General features: G+C 48.5%; 2 protein-coding genes across 2 annotated transcripts in view; both read right to left on the bottom strand.

Moving 5' to 3' along the window:
* Window positions 1-8,379, bottom strand: part of NDUFA10 (NADH:ubiquinone oxidoreductase subunit A10) — a 38,934-nt gene extending 30,555 nt beyond the window's left edge. Inside the window, exons 1-4 of the mRNA XM_018040110.1 lie at window positions 8,224-8,379; window positions 1,712-1,880; window positions 801-1,016; window positions 187-273 (exon numbers count right to left, since the gene is read on the bottom strand). Of these exons, the coding sequence (XP_017895599.1) occupies window positions 187-273; window positions 801-1,016; window positions 1,712-1,880; window positions 8,224-8,298 (547 nt within the window). The 5' untranslated portion in view covers window positions 8,299-8,379. The remainder of the gene's footprint in view (window positions 1-186; window positions 274-800; window positions 1,017-1,711; window positions 1,881-8,223) is intronic.
* On the bottom strand, window positions 15,979-16,899 carry LOC102182191 (olfactory receptor 6B2-like). The gene has a single exon (XM_005678842.2). It carries the CDS (start codon window positions 16,897-16,899, stop codon window positions 15,979-15,981), a length of 921 nt encoding a protein of 306 aa, XP_005678899.1.

Genomic DNA, 18,875 nt, shown 5'->3' with positions numbered 1-18,875 from the left:
TCACGGGGAGAGATGACTTCAGGAGGGACAGGGGCAGGCAGGGACTGGCTTTTCCTGAGGAACGGCATCATTCGTCTACGTATTAACAACAGACGCTCACAGAACGTGTACCAGCTGCAGGGTGGGCCTAGCAGGACCTTTACAAAGCCACCCCATGCCCACAAGGCCAGCCTGCCACCCACTCACACTGCTTCCGGATGAAGCCTTGTCGGTACATCGCCTCCAGGAAGACAAAGTCACTGTAGATGGAGCGCTCCAACACCACACCCTGTCCTGGTTAAAGACAGGGAGAGAAGTCAGGATCAGAGAGTAACTGCAGCTGGGAAAACCAGTCTGTCCACTTTAGAAATGGAAAAAATTATCTACAACTCCATTTCCATACCAAATATCTTCAAAAGAACACAGATCACATAGGCACTTCTAAGCGGAAAATCATTTTCTAAAACTCGAATATGTATCCACTTCAGAAATACAATGTTTTGTTTCGCTCTTTCGCAGATCCAACAGAAACATCAGTTAACAGAGAAAAGACACTGGTTTTTGAACTGCAGACTCCCCACCCCGACCCCCGTCCTGCCCCCGTCCTGCCCTCATCCCAACCGCTCAGTGAGATCCCGGGGTCAGCCCCCCACCACACCATTGTGGATCTCAAGTATGATCTAATTGGAAAGCCAGAACTTGCCTCGTCAAATACCCCTTGAAAGCAGCTCTACAGAGAGGCAATCTAGGACGACCGAATTCCGGAAGGGGCCCGAGTGCAGCCTACGCCCGGCAGCACCCGTCCACGCAGGGACACGCACCTGTGCTCAGCAGGTGCTCCAGGGCGTCCGCGTACTGCAGCAGGCGGCTGGCGTACAGCCAGGCCTGCAGGCGGTAGCTGTTGCCATCGTTGCTTTTCGGGTCGTCGTAAAACTTCTCCAAACTGCAGTTGCCACTGAACCGCACAGGCAGGGGCTTCCCGTCCCCCGTGGTGCTGTCCGCATAGTGGATCCCCGCCTCGGGAAAGTGCTTCAGGCCTGAGGACACAAGCCCCCAGATAAAACGTGATGTGGAAACGTCACACCCCACGGGGAGCAGTGAGGACCCAGCTGAGCATCGTCCCTGCGGCCGGTCGGCTGAGACTGGGGAAAGGTACCCTGATGCCTGCGTTCCTGGCGCGCAGAAGGGAGTGCGTGAGACCCTGGAGACAACGTGTGCAGGGGCGGCATGAAGCCCAGGGCTGACGACAGCAGGTCCCCCGCAGCCTTGTGTGAGCTCCTCCCGAGAGGGAGAGCCGCCCCTATGTGTGGGCGTCCGCTGCATGCATGCAGGCAGCACTGGCCTGTCAAATACTAGAGCAGGGGCTCGGACAACACCAGCCCAGAGTCAGAACCGGGGCGACACCTGGCTCTGCACCAGGGAACTGCGTGCCACCACTTCCTACTGAGGGCACATGTCCCTGCTCCAGGGGCTGTTACAAGTGAGACTGCTCACGTGAGCATGCTCAGCTTACATCGTCAACATAAAATCCCAGTCCAAACTCACAACCAGCTTGGACTTAAAAATTTCCCTTATCTGGAAGATTAAAAACAGCTTTTTCAATAAGTGTTCAAAAATGTAAAATACCTACCTTAGGCCCAATTCTACCTACTCAATATGAAAATAAAATCACACCCAGACAAGGAACTGTTTATCTGAGAAGACTGTTATTCTGCATAACATAGGTTCGTACCTAGTTTCTCTGCCACTTCTTTGGCAAGCTTGCTTTTTCCAGAACATATGTTGCCATCTACAGTTATCAGTTTGCTGCTTTCTGTCATCTTTTTGGTTGTTTTTTCACCGAGTATGTACGCCAACGGGCCATACTGCAGCTTGTGCTGGACGCTTGTATGAATTCCTCCCTGAAAAACACACCAAACATCACCACCATGGGAGAGTCATGGTTATTGCAGGCATTAGCAACTATTAGATACGAATGCCAAGAAGACCCTTGGTGACAGAAAACCAACATCAACACCTTTACAACCTATTTGTTTAATTACCATCTCCTAGCCCCACCCCCAACATAAGCTCATAAAGGTAGAATACTATTTTGACCACTGCTAAATCCTCAGGGCCTGGAACAGGACACATCTACCTTGTTCAATAAAAATTGTATGTGTGTGTGTGCACGTGGTGCATGTGTGGTGTGGTGTGGTGTGTGTGTGGTGTGTGTGTGTGTGTGTGTGTGTGTGTGGTGTGTGTGTTGGGGGGGTGTGGGTGTGTGGGTGTGGTATGTGTGTGTGTGGGGTGTGGGGTGTAGGGGGGTATGTGTGTAGTGTGTGTGGTGTGCATGTGTGGTGTGTGTGTGTGGGTGTGTGTGTGGGGGTGTGTGTGTGTGTGGTGTGTGTGTGGTGTGTGTGTGTGGGCGTGTGTGTGGGGGGGTGTGTGTGTGGGGTGTGTGGGGGGTGTGTGTGTGTGGGGGGGTGTGTGTGTGGGGGTGTGTGTGTGGTGTGTGTGGGGGGGTGTGTGTGTGTGGGGTGTGTGTGTGTGGTGTGTGTGGTGTGTGTGTGTGGGGTGTGTGTGTGTGGTGTGTGTGGTGTGTGTGTGGTGTGTGTGTGTGTGTGTGTGTGGTGTGTGTGTGTGGTGTGTGTGGGTGTGTGTGTGTGTGGTGTGTGTGTGGGGGTGTGTGTGTGTGGTGTGTGTGTGGGGTGTGTGTGTGGGGTGTGTGTGTGTGTGGGGTGTGTGTGTGGGGGTGTGTGTGTGGTGTGTGTGTGGGGTGTGTGTGTGTGGGGTGTGTGTGTGGGGTGTGTGTGTGTGGGTGTGGTATGTGTGTGTGGGGTGTGTGTGTGGGGTGTGGTGTGTGTGGGTGTGGTGTGCATGTGTGGTGTGTGTGGTGTGTGGTGTGTGGGGTGTGTGTGTGGGGTGTGTGTGTGTGGGTGTGGTATGTGTGGGTGTGGTGTGTGTGTGGTGTGTGTGTGGGGTGTGTGTGTGTGGGTGTGTGTGTGTGTGGTGTGTGTGGGTGTGTGTGTGTGGTGTGCATGTGTGGTGTGTGTGGGGGGGTGTGTGTGGGGTGTGGTGTGTGTGTGTGTGGTGTGCATAGTGTGCGTGGTGTGTGTGTGTGGTGTGTGTGTGTGTGTGTGTGTGTGTGTGTGTGTGTGTGTATGAATGAAAGAAAGGCAGGAGGGAGGGGAGGCGGGAGGAAGCAAACAGGGAACATTTCTCTGGTTCAGGCCTCTGTCTCTGGAACAGGTTATCTCATGTTTTTAAATAGCTTCCGATGTCCTCAAAGTACTTGAAAGCTAACAGACCTAAAACTGAAATTCAGCATCCACACTTGACCCGCACCTGCTCCCCTCACAAGCTCCCCTCCACCACCCACCAAGCAGAACAAAGGCAAGCGTCACCTGTGACCCCCTCCTCCTTCCTTCGGCTCCATCACCACGCACACAACCCCACTGACCCCAAGCCTTAAGCCTCTCTGGCCAGCGGCCCCTCCCTCCCCTTGCCACAATGACCACGGCCATCTCACATCCCTGTCTGCAACGCAAAAGCCTGCTTCTCCTGTCTCCAGCAGATCTAGTCTCCACACTGAAACTCAAACACCACGCCTTGCCACTGGCCCCTCTCCCAACCAAAAAACCCCACAGGTCAGCACAGGGAGGAGCTGGGATGCCCTGTGCAGTACTGGGCTAGAGCTAGAGACATCATGTCCAGTTCACTACAGACATAGGGGGTCACACAGGGAAACACTCATGGACACAGGTATTCAGAGGTGCGTACAATGGACTCCCCTGCTCTGTCTGGCAAGAGGGCCTTGAGCAACAACACCCCAGGAGCAATTACGCCAAGCACCTAGATCTTGGTTTCTAATGCTGTTCTCCACTCAAAGGAGCAAGGGCTCCCCAGAGAAATGGCTGATTCTACAGCTACCCTCTTGCCAGGCCAAGTAGTAAGGAAGTGCTCACACACACACCAGGAGGGGCAGGCTGCAGGGATACAGGAGCTGCCTGAACGAGCGCCCAATGGCCACAGCTGGAGCAGCCTGAGCAACAGAGTATAGCGGCACTGAGTTTTAGCCCGAAATACAAAACAAATATGCACAGTCCGTACTGATATAAATATATAAGTGTGGAAGAGAGACAAGCCTCCCACACAATAGGATTCCAGATAATTCATCTGGATACTCTGCCCTGGGGACAGAGAATAATCCCCACTCCCTGGGTGTGGGCTGCGCGCAGTGACTTCCCTCCAAAGAGAACTGGACGGAAAGCGGGGAGGAAAGAGCAACTTCACAGCAGAGACACTGCCGCTACCCCAGTCAGGTGACTGAGGTCGACAGCGACAAGCCACGTTCACAGCGTCTCTTGCACAGTACGTGAGGAGGGCGGCACTTGACCTCTGTGCTCTTCCTCCCAGAACACACAACCCCAGTCTAGTCATGAGAAAATATCAGACGAATCCCATCAAGGGAGAAACTACCCGCCCAGTACTGCCCCAAACTGCCGCAGTCCTCAGACACAGGAGAACCTAAGAAACCTCTGCGACCACAGGAAGCCAATGGGCAGAACGACAGGTATCAAAAAGACAAACCACCCAAAGGTCCATCAACAGGAGGCCAGCTTAGTAAACGGCAGGGTAGTCCTCGCATTCCCAAAGTCTCAAATCCCAACAGCCGAGAACCCTAATTCACTTAGCATCAACTGTGTGTCAGTCAGTCAGTCAGTCAGTCAGTCATTCGACAACTATTTCCTGATTGCCGTACCATCCTGTCCTTTTCCTAGACAGGATGTGAGGATACGGCAGCGACCCAAAAAGATCCCACAGGATAACAAAGCAAAAAAGAAATTATAGAGTGACTGCTGCGGCGGGAGCACAGTGCACGGGATGGGATGTACGTTAGAATGGATGGCCACAGAGCCCATGGACACGGATGTCTGAAGAAAGACTGGACAGCAGTGAGGGAACTGGCCCCATGGACATCTGGGCAGAGGAACAGTGCGCACCAATGCCCTGAGGCCGGAGCACTGCAAGGGTCAGCAAGGCCAGGGTAGCTGGTGCCAAGGGGACCGGATGGGGGAAGAGCAGCAGAGGAGACGAGTGAGGGGGTTAATCATATTGGTGCCTTGCATCCTGGAAATCAATCACTCTTGCCCCTGGAGAAGGGAAAGGCTCCCCACTCCAGTGTTCTGGCCTGGAGCATTCCATGGACCGTATAGTCCATGGGGTCGCAAAGAGTCGGACACGACTGAGCAACTTTCACTCACTCACTCCTCCAGGCTACCTCTGAGCCATGTGCAAACTGCTTCTTATCCGTGTCCCCAACCTGAAGACACCACAAGCTGTGGCACAGAGCAGGTGTGCAGCAACGTCATAGAAAGCTATCAGCCACTCTGACTTCAAAATCCTTGCAAAGTGCGTTTTCACATTTATGACAGTCTTTCTGTAATTTCCTATCCTCAGTCTCATTTTTCTGCTCCGTGGAACCACACGGAATAGTGATCTTTCATAACACATTTCCAATTTCTTCAATTATTCCTCAATTATTGGCTTGATGAAAAAGTAAGTACGGTTTTGGGCAGTGAATTTTAAATAATTATAACTAGGCTCAAACACATCTTTGTAAACAAAATAGGAACGACTACAATCAATGTTTCTGCCAACAATAAATAAATTAGTTTATTCCTATAGGGTAAAAAATCCATGCTTTGGGATTCAATGAACTCTTGGAAAGCATTTTCTGCCTCTTGTTGGTTGTGGAAGTGTTTTCCCTGCAAAAAGTCATCAAGGTGCTTGAAGAAGCGGTAGTTGGTTGGCGAGAGGTCAGGCACATATGGTGGATGAGGCAAACCTTTGTAGTCCAATTCGTTCAACTTCTAAAGTGTTGGTTGTGCACCGTGCAGCCGGGTGTTGTGAAGAACTGAGCCCATTCTGTTCCCCAGTGCCGGCTGCAGGCGCTGCAGTCTAGTGCATCTCATCAACTTGCTGGGCATACTTCTCAGATGTAATGGTTTCACCAGGATTCAGAAATCCGTAGTGGATCAGACGGGCAGCAGCCCACCAAACAATGACCATGACATTTTTTGGGTGAAAGTGTGGCTTTGGGAAGAAGTGCTTTGGAGCTTCTTCTCAGTACAACCACTGAGCTGGTCATTGCAGATTGTTATATAAAATCCACTTTTTGTCACATGTCACAATCCAATAGAAAAATGGTTCATTGTTATTGCACAGAATAAGAGAAGACGACACTTCAAAATGACGATTTTTTTTTTATTTTCAGTCGGCTCATAATGCATCCACTTTCTGAGCTTTTTCCCCTTTCCAATTTGCTTCAAAGGCCAAACAACCACACAACGGCCAGTGCTGAGATCTTCAGCAACTTCTCGGGTAAGTGTGAGAGGATCAGCTTTGATGATCCTCTCAGTTGGTCACTGTCAATTGCAGCCATCAAATTAAAAGACGCTCACTCCTTGGAAGGAAAGTTATGACCAACCTAGATAGCATATTGAAAAGCAGAGATATACTTTGCCAACAAAGGTCCGTGTAGTCAAGGCTATGGTTTTACCAGTGGTCATGTATGGATGTGAGAGTTGGACTATGAAGAAAGCTGAGCGCCAAAGAATTGATGCTTTTGAACTGTGGTGTAGGAGAAGACTCTTGAGAGTCCCTTGGACTGCAAGGACATCCAACCAGTCCATCCTAAAGGAGATCAGTCTTGGGTGTTCACTGGAAGGACTGATGTTGAAACTGAAACTCCAATACTTTGGCCACCTCATGTGAAGAGTTGACTCATTGGAAAAGTCCCTGATGCTGGGAGGGATTGGGGGCAGGAGGAGAAGGGGACAACAGAGGATGAAATGACTGGACGGCATCACCGGCTCGATGACCGTGAGTTTGGGTAAATTCCGGGAGCTGGTGATGGACAGGGAGGCCTGGCGTGCTGTGATTCATGGGGTCGCAAAGAGTCAGACACAACTGAGTGACTGAACTGAACTTCGATGGCTAGCCACTGAGCTCGTCTTCAAGGCTCTTGTCTCCTTTGCAACTTCTTGAACCATTATTGCACTGTATGTCCATTAGCAGTTCCTGGGCCAAATGCGTTGATGTTGCGAGTTGTCTCCCCTGCTTTATGACCCATTTTGAACTCAAATGAAAAAAAAAAAAATCACTCAAATTTGCTTTTTGTCTAACATCATTTCCCTATTCTAAAATAAATGTAAAATACACAAGAAGTAATGTTATTAGCAAAAATAAAGTGAGAAATGGTGCATTAAAATGATGTATAACATAACCACATTTAAGAATGTATTTCAACAATGTGAAATGCAATTACTTTTGCACCAACCTAATAATAAGCTGCATACCCTTTGCAACCTATTCATTTTTCTCTGGACCTACTGAAGTCCATCTATATTCCCTGAAGGGAGTGATGCTCAGGACTGGACACAGTCACAGGTGGGTCCACCTAGTGAGCACCCACAGCAGAGTAGTACCCCCTCTATCCTGGGGCTCTCACTTCCACTAGTGCAGGGAAATATATTGGGTGTTAAACACAATTATCTCTCTCTTTTTCTTCTCTTTTGCAGCCTGAATTATCTCCTAAAGACATTTATATGACTTTTTAATAAGACCACTAGACTGTTCAGTTCAATAACCTTTGCTCATCAAAATCCTGAGCACAGAGGTCAAGTCTCTTTACAATTTGCTACCAACGTTCCTCCAGTCACCAGGAGCCACAGAAGCTAAGATACAGTCACTGTCATAAAACGGTTTTTCTGACACAACTCATTTTGCTTGTCTTGTTGGCTCTGCGAACAGTGTAATTCCAGAAGGTCTCCTAATGCTTCCAGATCTGACCTGAACGTCTTCTGCCATTTCTGCTCTCCGCCACTCACGCCTTACCGGCTACTGACAGCGCCGCCTCAGGAGTTAATGAGTGAATGAGCGCGCGCACCCCGGGCCCAGGCTCAACACACCTGCTCACTCGCCCACCCCACAACCTCTGTAACCTGGCTTCCCCCAGCAGGGCGGCCAGGCGGCCCATTCACCTCCGAGCCCCACGTTCTACTTGGAGCTGAGAGAAAATGGCCTGAAGAAACTGGCGGCCCTTCCAAGCTGTGCCCTCGCAATGCACGACCAGACACTTCAGAGGACAGTGGGATCCCCCGCCAGGAAGGACCCTTGGAGGCCCGGGGAGGTGAGGATGGGGCGGCGCCAGGAGGACAAGACAGGTCACCCCGCAGCTCCCGCCCGCCGCCGGCTCACCACGCGCGGGGCGACCGCCGCGAGACCCCGCGAAGCCGCGGACGCGGGGACAAGTCTCAGGAACCTCAAGGCCATGGCTCCGCGGTCTGCACCGGCTCAAGGACCCGCAGGGACGCGGTCGCGACGGGGTCCTCTCCCGCTGCCGGCGCGCCGCCGTGACGTCATGGCCGGGGTGTCCGCGCCGCGCCTGACGGGAACGTTCGGGCGGCGAGCGCAGGCGCACAGTGCGCAGTCGCGGGCTGGTCCGCCAGGGGTCTCGGTTTGCGTCCGCCTCGTCCGGGCGTCTTAGGGCCTGCCCGCAGCCCGAGTTCTGAGGGGTGAGTTCTGAGGGATTGTCCTCCCGTCGCCCAGGTTCCCAGGGGAGGTTCGCCCGGATCCCCGAGAGGCTCGACCGCCGCCTGGGTTCTGAGGGACGGTCCTCTCGACTCCTGGATCTTAAAGGGAGGCCCGCTCGCCGCGGGTTTTGAGGTGGCGCAGTGTGGGGAGCTGAAGCCGCCCGGGTCCGGTAGTTACTACCGCGCCTCATCCGCGTCCAGGGCGCGGCGCACCCCACCCTCCCGACTCCCCAGGGCTGCAGGGCGGACTTCAGAGTCACCGTGAAGTGTCTCCGCAGCTCACAAACCACCGGAGGGTAGGAGGGCGGCCAGTGGGTGAAATGAGGGCTGGTGTGAGAGCGGACGGCGGACAAGCGTGATCCTCAGAGAGGCTCTCGAAGAGAGATCGGGACCAGAATCAGCCTTCGCGGCCCACGGCGCTTGAGATTTCTTTCCTACTACACTTACCATTTGAAAAGGTCTCACAAACCTCACCCTCCTCCTCCTCCTCAGACGTATTGTTTTTAATACCCTAAGTGTTGTTTAACATTCATTCGGTTTTCAGCTTTTCAGAATGGTCATGGAGTTGTCACAACAAATGTCCTTTCAATGGATGTGTCTCCAGTAAGAGAAATGCTTGTCCAAAATTCAGATCCCCAGCCCCCAATGCCGGAGGGTCTGATTTAGAAGATCTGGGATGGGCTCTAAAATCTGTTTAGCAAGCGTCCAGCTAGTTCTGATGTGAATGACCTACACTGAGAGAAACACGGCTGTATACATTGTTCGAGAGCAATGGCCGTGTCCAGACCCTGCACCACTGTGCCCTCAGCCCAAAGCAGACTCCTCACACAGCACAGGTGTGCCTCAAATTCAGTTAGATGACCAGGTGTGACCAGGTAGCCCCAAGCCACCTGGCCCAGTGGAGTCACCACTTATTACCCAAGTGCCGGCTCCACATTGTAATGTCTGGGAAGCCCCATGTCCTTGCCAGTATGTCTGAGAAGTTGGGGGTGTGGGGGGACACCTCCCTGTCAGGTTCTCTGGCCTTGTGCCTCTAGCCAATTTGCATAGTCGCTCCAGTACTTGGTTGTCTTTCCTGCTTCACCCAAGCAAACACACATCCTTATCACTTCCTAAGACCAAGTTCTGTGTTTATTAACTTTGTACTGATGGCAGAGTGAAAAGAGAGCGAGATCTCAGTGGAAAGCAAAATAACCTTAAGTTAAATATCACTATCCTGAGGATATCACTGTCCTAAGTTTTCTCAAACAGCGTGTGTGTGTGTGCATACGTTTGCGCACACGTGCATGCAAACACAGACACAATCGTGTCCGACTCTTTGTGAAACCATGCACTGTAGCCCACCAGGCTCCTCTGTCCAAGGGATTTTCCAGGCAAGCATACTAGAGCTGTTTGCCATTTCCACCTCCAGGAGATCTTCCTGACCCAGGCATCAAACCCTCATCTCCTGCATTAGCATGCCGGGGGCCAGCATGAGGAAGGAGGCTTGGCATACGCAAAGGCGTGATCAAGCCTCAGGAAACCCCCTGTTCCCGAGCATCTAACCCCAAAACCAGAGTCTGTCTTATGCTCTCACCTACACCTCTGACTTTACAGGGGGCTCTCCCCCATAACCGTTTCTCTCGGAGAAGGAGTAAATGTGCAGCTCCAAGGCAATAAAAATTCTTGGGCGTGACAAGAGTGTTTCAGCTTACGGACTCCTCTGAAGGTTATCTAGCCCACCTGTAGGTTTGTCCGGCCACATGTGATTATTTACAGCCTCCCAACCTGAGAGGCACGAGATGTTTTAGACTTACTAAAGGCAAATTCTTTTGAGGAGTTAGAAATTATTAGTATAGTGTGTTGGTTAGGAATTATATTGGTGAAGGGTTTTTCATTTGTTGTGTCAATAATTGCTGCTAATTCCCTGCTCTGGGTGGGACAAGGATGTTTCAGGTCAAACCTCTCTGCTGACAGACCAGCTTGTGTGACAGGATTATCCATACTGCTGCCACTACGCACATGATTGTTTACTACCTCTCAACCGTAAACAGCACAGAGAGTTTTGGAGTATTTTGAGAGTCTTAATTAGCATAGGACTTTTTCTTCTTGTTGAGTCAATGATTGCTGCCAGGCCTCTATATCCTTAGGCACCTGGGAATATATTAATCAATGTATTTGGAATATAGCAAAAGGAAATATGGTAGTTTTTGATGTTAGCAATACTAGACTTTTTGAGTTAATGGATTTTCTCTTTTGTAATAGATCACTGTGCTTTGTTATAAATCACTGTGTCCTTGCTATGTAAAAATGTAACTTTATCATATCTTAAGACTAAATAGATCATAAGGGGAGCATTGGTGAAAGGATTTTCATTTGTTGGGCTGATGTTTGCTGCTAAATCTCCATGTTCCCTACTCTTATAATGAATATAACTAGCATATAGGAAGAAATAATTATTAACCTTTAAGCATATAGGAGAAATAAGTATTAACCTTTAAGACTAATCATGTTAACCTTGGGTTAAATAAATTCCTTTCTTGATTGTAACTCACTACATCCTCACCCTATAGGAATGTAACTTTATTTGGAGGGTCGTGCCTGGTTTAAGAAAAAACACCCTTGGAAGAAATAAGTTTTTTTGGTTATCAGAAAGAAAGGATCATAAAATGTCAGCAGGTCTCACTCATGGCCAGAAGATGATATAATATCCCTAAGACCTTTTTCTTTATACATTTATGTGAAGCACCTGATTTTGATAAAGGTCAGGACTGCTGACCCCCGCGTGACTCTGTATTCATCCCTATGTGTAACAAAAGGTATATAAACAAACCCAAAAATAAAGAAATCGGATCAGTTTCCGGAAAGACTGATTCCCCCATGTCACTTCTTTCTTGCTCCCGTTTTTCTGGCTGAATTCCCATCTGGAGCATGGATGCTATTCCACGTAATCCAAGTTATTCAGCCTCTTTTTCTCCACTAATCTTCCTACTGCACTATCCATTTCCAATCTCTCTATATCTGTGATTAAATATGTATTTTTCCAAAGACGCCGACTCCGTCCCCACCTTCGAATCCCCCTGGATCCACCGGGGCTGGACCCCGGCAAGTGGCGCCCGAACAGATTCTTTACCACTGGGTCCAGCTGGAAACAGCTCCCCCAAATGGAAGCACATGGTCAGTCTCCTTGGCCCCACACCCACCACTCTGTTTTGAGAACTGCCTTTTCTGTCAGGGGCCTTTCCAGGCCTGGTCTCTTCTCCCTGGTTCCTGCCTCCAGCTATTGATCGTGAGCAGGACAGGAGATGGTGTCCACAGGTGCAGTTCTCCTCACGGCTCTTAACCCTAATGTTTATGATGAATATTTTAGGAAGGCATGGTTTGTTATATATAATGTTTCCCCAACTACTTTTTTAAAACTAAACCTTACTCAGTTACACAGAAATACTGTTGTATCTAGAGTAAGTTGAGCTGTTGGTGCACAGAAATAAATGATATGTTCGATGTCCCTAATAGTAAGGTGGTTCATGTGAATATTTGTTCTGGGATCTGGACAGCCAGCCATGACCAGGTGCTGCCATTCCGTATCCAGAAACAGGGAGAGGAAGCAGTGCGCTCGGGGGTGTCCCTTCCAAAGGAGCTCCATTTATGATTCTCTAGCCTACCTGTCCAGCTTCAGCTGGAGCAATTGTATAATCACTCAACTACAACAGTGAAACCAAATGAGCAGAAGTTCAATATAAGAGAGAAAAGTGGATTTTCTGGGTCAGTATGAGGTGCTTTGAAAACCACCATGCATTAAGGCCCCTGCACTTGAACAAGTTCTATTCTGAGTCCTAAGACGTTTCTAGGTTCAACCAGGTGAGCCTAGATACCCAACTAACACAATTGACTATTACTGTATTGTAATAGCTTTATAATACTTTTCACAATATATAAACAAGCAAACAAAAAACATGTTTAACCTGACAGTACATACAGTACCTTGAAAAGTACAGTAGTACATACCAACAGCTGGTGTACAAGGACTGGCATGGATTGAACAGGCAAGAAGTTACTGACTGGAGGAGAGAGAGGAGGTGGGAGATGGTAGAACTGAAGGATCGTCAGCAACAAGAGATGGAGGGTGAGCTGCTGCTTCACTCACGCATGACATGGATGACACAGGTTATGGTTCCTTCCTGGATTCAGTTCTATCCACCTTGAAAAAAAAAAATGATCCAGTGATGTCTGGATAGTACCTCTTTTTTTCTCTTCATAGATGACATGATAACACTGGATTGCATTCTGAATGGCTGGTGCAACCTTTGTACAGTTCTACTTGTGTGATTGGACACACAAACAAATCGTTGAGAGTTTGCAACTTGAATGTTTGTATGTAGGGGACTTATTGTAACAAAAATATTATAGCTGCATTATCCTGAAATCACATAAGGTGCAACAATTTACTAATTACTTGATTAAAAAATCAACAAAAACCTATAGCAAACATCATACTTGATAGTGAAAGACTGATGATTTCCTTCTAATCTTTCTAAAATAAGAAACAGGCTACAATATCTGCAGGCTTCCTTGGCTGCTCAGCGTTAATCCACCTGCCAATGCAGGAGACACAGGATCGATCCTTGGGTCGGGAAGATTCCCTGGGGGAGGAAATGGAAACCTACTCCGGTATTCTTGCCTGAAAAGCCACATGCACGACAGAGGAGCCTGGTGGGCTACAGTCCATGGAGTCCCAAAGAGTCGAACATGGCTGAATGATGGACACTTTCACTTTCAAGGCATAAAGATTGGAAAGGAAGAAATAAGACTATCTGTATATGTAGGTAACATGATTGTTTGTGTAGAAAACTCAAAGCAACCTACAAAAAACTCCTAGAAATCATAAGTGAATTCAGCAAGATTTCAGGTTACAAAATCAAGATGAAAATCAAGTGCATTTCTATACACTAACAAAAAAAACAAGTGGAAATAAAAAGAATGCAATGCCATTGATGATTGCTCTAAAAATATAATACTTAGGTATAAATCTAGCAAAGACATATAAATCTAGCAAAACGTACAAGATATGTATGCTGAAAGCTACACAACATGAGAAGACTCAACAGAGAAACAAAGAGAATTCTCCCCCAACTGATCTGTAAGTTTAACGCAAGGGCTGTCAAAATCTCAACAAGATTTTTATTGATGTACATGAGCTTGTAATAAAATTCACTTGCCCAGGCCCTAGAAGAGCAGCAGCCATTTGGAAAAGGAAGAGTGAAGTGGGAGGGATCATTTCTCGACTGTTGAGGATTTACTCTGCGTCTACATTGATCGAGACCACGTGGTCCTGACAGGGACTGACACAGAGATCAGAAATAAATCCACAGTATAGTCGACTGATGCTTTCCAAAGGTGTAGTGCAGCTCAGCAAAGGAATGACAGCCTTTTGAGCAAATGGTATTACAGCAACTGGACGTCCATGGACAACAAACCTGAGTATGCCCATCACACGTTATACAAAACCTGACTCACAGTGGACCATGGCCCTTCTTTGTAAGGGCAAAGCTATGAAGCCCTTAGAAAAAAGTCATAGGATAAAACCTTTGGGACTTAGGATTAGGGAAAGAATTCTTGGGCTTGACATCAAGAGCATAATACACATGAATAGACAAACAGACCATGGGGGAAAATGAGTCCAAAAAGAGATGACTGGTGTATGGAAAGGGTGATTTAGCAGAGGGCAAAGCATTGTCTTTTCAACAAAGAGTGGGTTCTGGTCAATTTCATATGCATATAGAAAAGAATTAATGTTGACCCAGATCTCATACCATAAATCAAAATCATGTGATGGACTGCAAATCGGGACGTGAAAGGTAGTCACAAAGCTTTTGGAGTTACACAGGAGAATATCTTCATGATATTGGAATAGGCAAACACAAATGCAAAATAATGAACTAACTATGAAGGGGGGAAATGGAGAAACTGTGCATTAATAAAGAACCTCTCTTCATAAAATTCAACATTAAGAGAATGAAAGGCAAGTCCAGACATTAGGATATTTCTGCAATAACTGTATCCAACAGAGGGCATGGATACAGAATATATAAGAAGTCCTGCATGTTAAAAACAAAAAGTGATTCGGTATAAAAGTAGGCAAAAAACGTGATTGCAGGGATCCTTCAGAACGGGCACATAGACAAGGACATTAAAAAGCTAAACTTACAAAGGTGCCCAGCCTTGGTCATGGGAAATCTGAGTTCAGGCTGCTGTGAGCACTTGTACAAACCCAGAAGGAAGGCAAGGAGAGAAATATTAGAATGCAAATGCTGGCAAGGCATGGAGCTCCTGGAATTCTCAGGTTCCCACTGGGGAAACAGTCTTGCTGTTTCTACTAAGCCTGATCAGATATCAATCCTCTGTTACAGCCACTGTAGGTATGGATTCCATGTCCATAGCCTAGCACACAGTTCATAAAACTGTACGCACATTTAGATAAAGAGACAAACCAGGTATTTACTGCAGCACTAGTCATAATTCTGAATAATAATGCTGAAATATATTGTGATGTATCTATACAGTGGGATATTACATATTATATGCATGGGTTATTGCTACATTAAAAAAAATCACAGGTTCCCTCAACCATCATAACGACTGAAAGAAACTGAATATAAATCATCCTTCATGGTTTCATTTGTAAAAGTCTCAGAAACATCAAAAATAGCATCTGGTGTTAGAAGTCAGGATGGGGGAAATCTTGGGGCCAGGGGCATGAGTAGAGCTTCTGACTCTTGGTTTGGGTGCAGTCTTTCTGTGAAAACAAGTTCAGGGGGAGGTTTCGTATTTGTGCACAATTTTGTTCAGTTGCTCAGTCGTGTCCGACTCTTTGCGACCCCATGAATTGCAGCACACCAGGCCTCCCTGTCCATCAGCAACTCCTGGAGTTCACTCAGACTCACATACATCGAGTCAGTGATGCCATCCAGCCATCTCATCCTCAGTCATCCCTTCTTCTCCTCCTGCCCCCAATCCCTCCCAGCATCAGAGTCTTTTCCAATGAGTCAACTCTTCACATCAGGTGGCCAAAGTACTGGAGTTTCAGCTTCAGCATCATTCCCTCCAAAGAAATCCCAGGGCTGATCTCCTTCAGAATGGACTGGTTGGATGTCCTTGCAGTCCAAGGGACTCAAAAGAGTCTTCTCCAACACCACAGTTCAAAAGCATCAATTCTTTGGCGCTCAACTTTCTTCACAGTCCAAGTCTCACATCCATACATGACCCCTGGAAAAACCATAGCCTTGACTAGACAGACCTTTGTTGACAAAGTAATGTCTCTGTAGGTTTACTAAATTTCATTTAAAGGTTTACTTTAGACAACATAATGTGCCTTATAAAATGTTATTATCATCACAAATTAGATGACAAGACATTTAATTGTGTTGCTTTGAAACCTGGCCTAAGACCAGAGTCTTTTAAAGGTGCCCTTGAACTCTTTGTTCCTCAGACAGTAGATCAAGGGGTTGATGATTGGGGTGAGGACAGTGTAAACAGCAGAGATGAGCTTGTTGGAACTCCGGGAATCAATGGCCTGGGGCCGGACGTACATGAAGATCATGGCCGTGTAGAAGATGGTGACCACGGTGAGGTGAGACGCACAGGTGGAGAAGGCTCTCCAGCGGCCCGTGGCCGAGGGGATGCGCAGCACGGCCAGGGTGACGTGCCCGTAGGACAGCACAGTGGCCACAAGCGGGAGCACCAGGATGAGGAAGGCCAGGACGAAGTCGACCAGCTCTGCAGTCGAGTAGTCCATGCAGGCCAGTCTGAGGATGGGGGAGATGTCACAGAAGAAGTGGTTCAGGACGTTGGAACCACAGAACGTGGCGCCGGAGATAAAGTAGACCTTGATCACGGAGACGGTGAAGCCACTCATGAAGGAGAAGGCCACCAACTGGACACACAGCCCTGTGGTCATGATGGCTTGGTAGCGCAGAGGGTGGCAGATGGCCACGTAGCGGTCGTAGGCCATGGAGGCCAGGAGCACACACTCGGTGCACACCAGGGAGCTGAAGAAGTAGAGCTGGGTCATGCAGCCCACGAAGGAGATGCGCCTCCTCTGCAGGAGGAAGCCATCCAGCATCTTGGGGATGATGTCACACACGTACCAGAGCTCCAAGAAAGACATGGAGCCCAGAAAGTAGTACATGGGCCTGTGGAGGGAGGGGCTGCCCCAGACGGTGAGGATGATGGCCAGGTTCTCCACCAGCACGAAGAGGTAGGTGAGCAGGAAGAGGAGGAAGAGCAGGTACTGCAGCCAGGGAGCTGTGGGGAAGCCCACCAGGATGAAGGCGCTGACCTGCGTCACATTCTCCCCCCTCATCCTCCTGTGTGGGGCACCCAGGGCCACAAACAACCTTCAGGCCAGATGAGGGGCAAGGGCGGCTGGGGAGAGAAAGCGGAGGTCAGTCTGGGGGTGGGTTTTGACCCAAGGGGTGGGTGCCTGGTTCCTCAGACAGCAGGGAAGCAGTGGTACAGTATTTCCATGTTTTGAGTTAGAAAAGCCCTTCATACATTTAGAGGTAATGACAGAGGACATCTAGGGAGAGTGGACGTGCAAGGAGTGGTTGTTTAGGACTCAAGAGCGGAGACCCTTTGCACGGCCCACTGGGATGTGTGGCTGGGACCCAGGATGGGTGTATTGGCCCCGTCTTGGGCTGTGGGGCATGTTTCACAAGAGAACATGAGCCTGGATTCCTTGGCCACCACTAGCATACACTGCCTCCACGACCTGCATCAGGACCAACCATGACGAAAGCTTAGTGAACTTCGTTTTCCCCAAATTTTATGCATGGCAGCTGCTCTTCCACCACTGCTGTGCCCTGCCCTGGTGCAGAAAGATGCACAAGGAAGGTGAGTTGGGTGTGACTGGGGTCGTGCCCCCTTCTCCCCAGAGGGAAGTGCTGTCAGGGCCTGAGAAGCTGCTGCAGGCGAGCGAGGGTCTCCAGGTCTCTGGTGGTGTGACCTGCCGCTCCCACGCTCAATCCATGCCCCCACCCGTGATCATACCCACGCACTCACACGTGCATGCATCACACATACACTCACATTCTCACACCCATACATACACACAGATACACACTGACACGTTCATCCAGTACACCTACACTCACGTTCTCACACCCATACATACACACAGTCACAGATACACACTGACAGGTTCATCCAGTACACCTACACTCACGTTCTCACACCCATACATACACACAGTCACAGATACACACTGACAGGTTCATCCAGTACACCTACACTCAGTCTCACACCCATACATACACAATCACAGATACACACTGACACATTCATCCAGTACACCTACACTCACAGTCTCACACTCATACATACACACACACAGATACACACTGACAGGTTCATCCAGTACACCTACACTCACAGTCTCACACCCATATATGCACACACACACACAGATACACACTGACACGTTCATCCAGTACACCTACACTCACAGTCTCACATCCATATATACACACACACACACACAGATACACACTGACACGTTCATCCAATACACCTACACTCATAGTCTCACACCCATACATACACACAGTCACAGATACACACTGACAGGTTCATCCAGTACACCTACACTCATAGTCTCACACCCATACATACACACAGTCACAGATACACACTGACAGGTTCATCCAGTACACCTACACTCATAGTCTCACACCCATACATACACACAGTCACAGATACACACTGACAGGTTCATCCAATACACCTACACTCATAGTCTCACACCCATACATACACACAGTCACAGATACACACTGACAGGTTCATCCAATACACCTACACTCATAGTCTCACACCCATACATACACACAGTCACAGATACACACTGACACGTTCATCCAGTACACCTACACTCATAGTCTCACACCCATACATACACACAAGTCATCACACCTACAATTAAAACATACACACAGTCACAGATACACACTGACAGGTTCATCCAGTACACCTACACTCATAGTCTCACACCATACATACACACAGTCACAGATACACACTGACAGGTTCATCCAGTACACCTACACTCATAGTCTCACACCCATACATACACACAGTCACAGATACACACTGACAGGTTCATCCAGTACACCTACACTCATAGTCTCACACCCATACATACACACAGTCACAGATACACACTGACAGGTTCATCCAGTACACCTACACTCATAGTCTCACACCCATACATACACACAGTCACAGATACACACTGACAGGTTCATCCAGTACACCTACACCCATACCACTCATAGTCTCATC

The sequence above is a fragment of the Capra hircus genome, chromosome 3 (genome assembly GCF_001704415.2).
Source record: "Capra hircus breed San Clemente chromosome 3, ASM170441v1, whole genome shotgun sequence".
NCBI lineage: Eukaryota > Metazoa > Chordata > Mammalia > Artiodactyla > Bovidae > Capra > Capra hircus.
The sequence above is the reverse complement of the archived record's forward strand: the minus strand, read 5'-3'. Positions and strand labels throughout refer to the sequence as shown.

What these genes read in the sequence shown, in the direction of transcription:
- LOC102182191 (XM_005678842.2), bottom strand. Translation starts at nt 16,899, where the DNA reads ATGAGGGGGGAGAATGTGACGCAGGTCAGCGCCTTCATCCTGGTGGGC.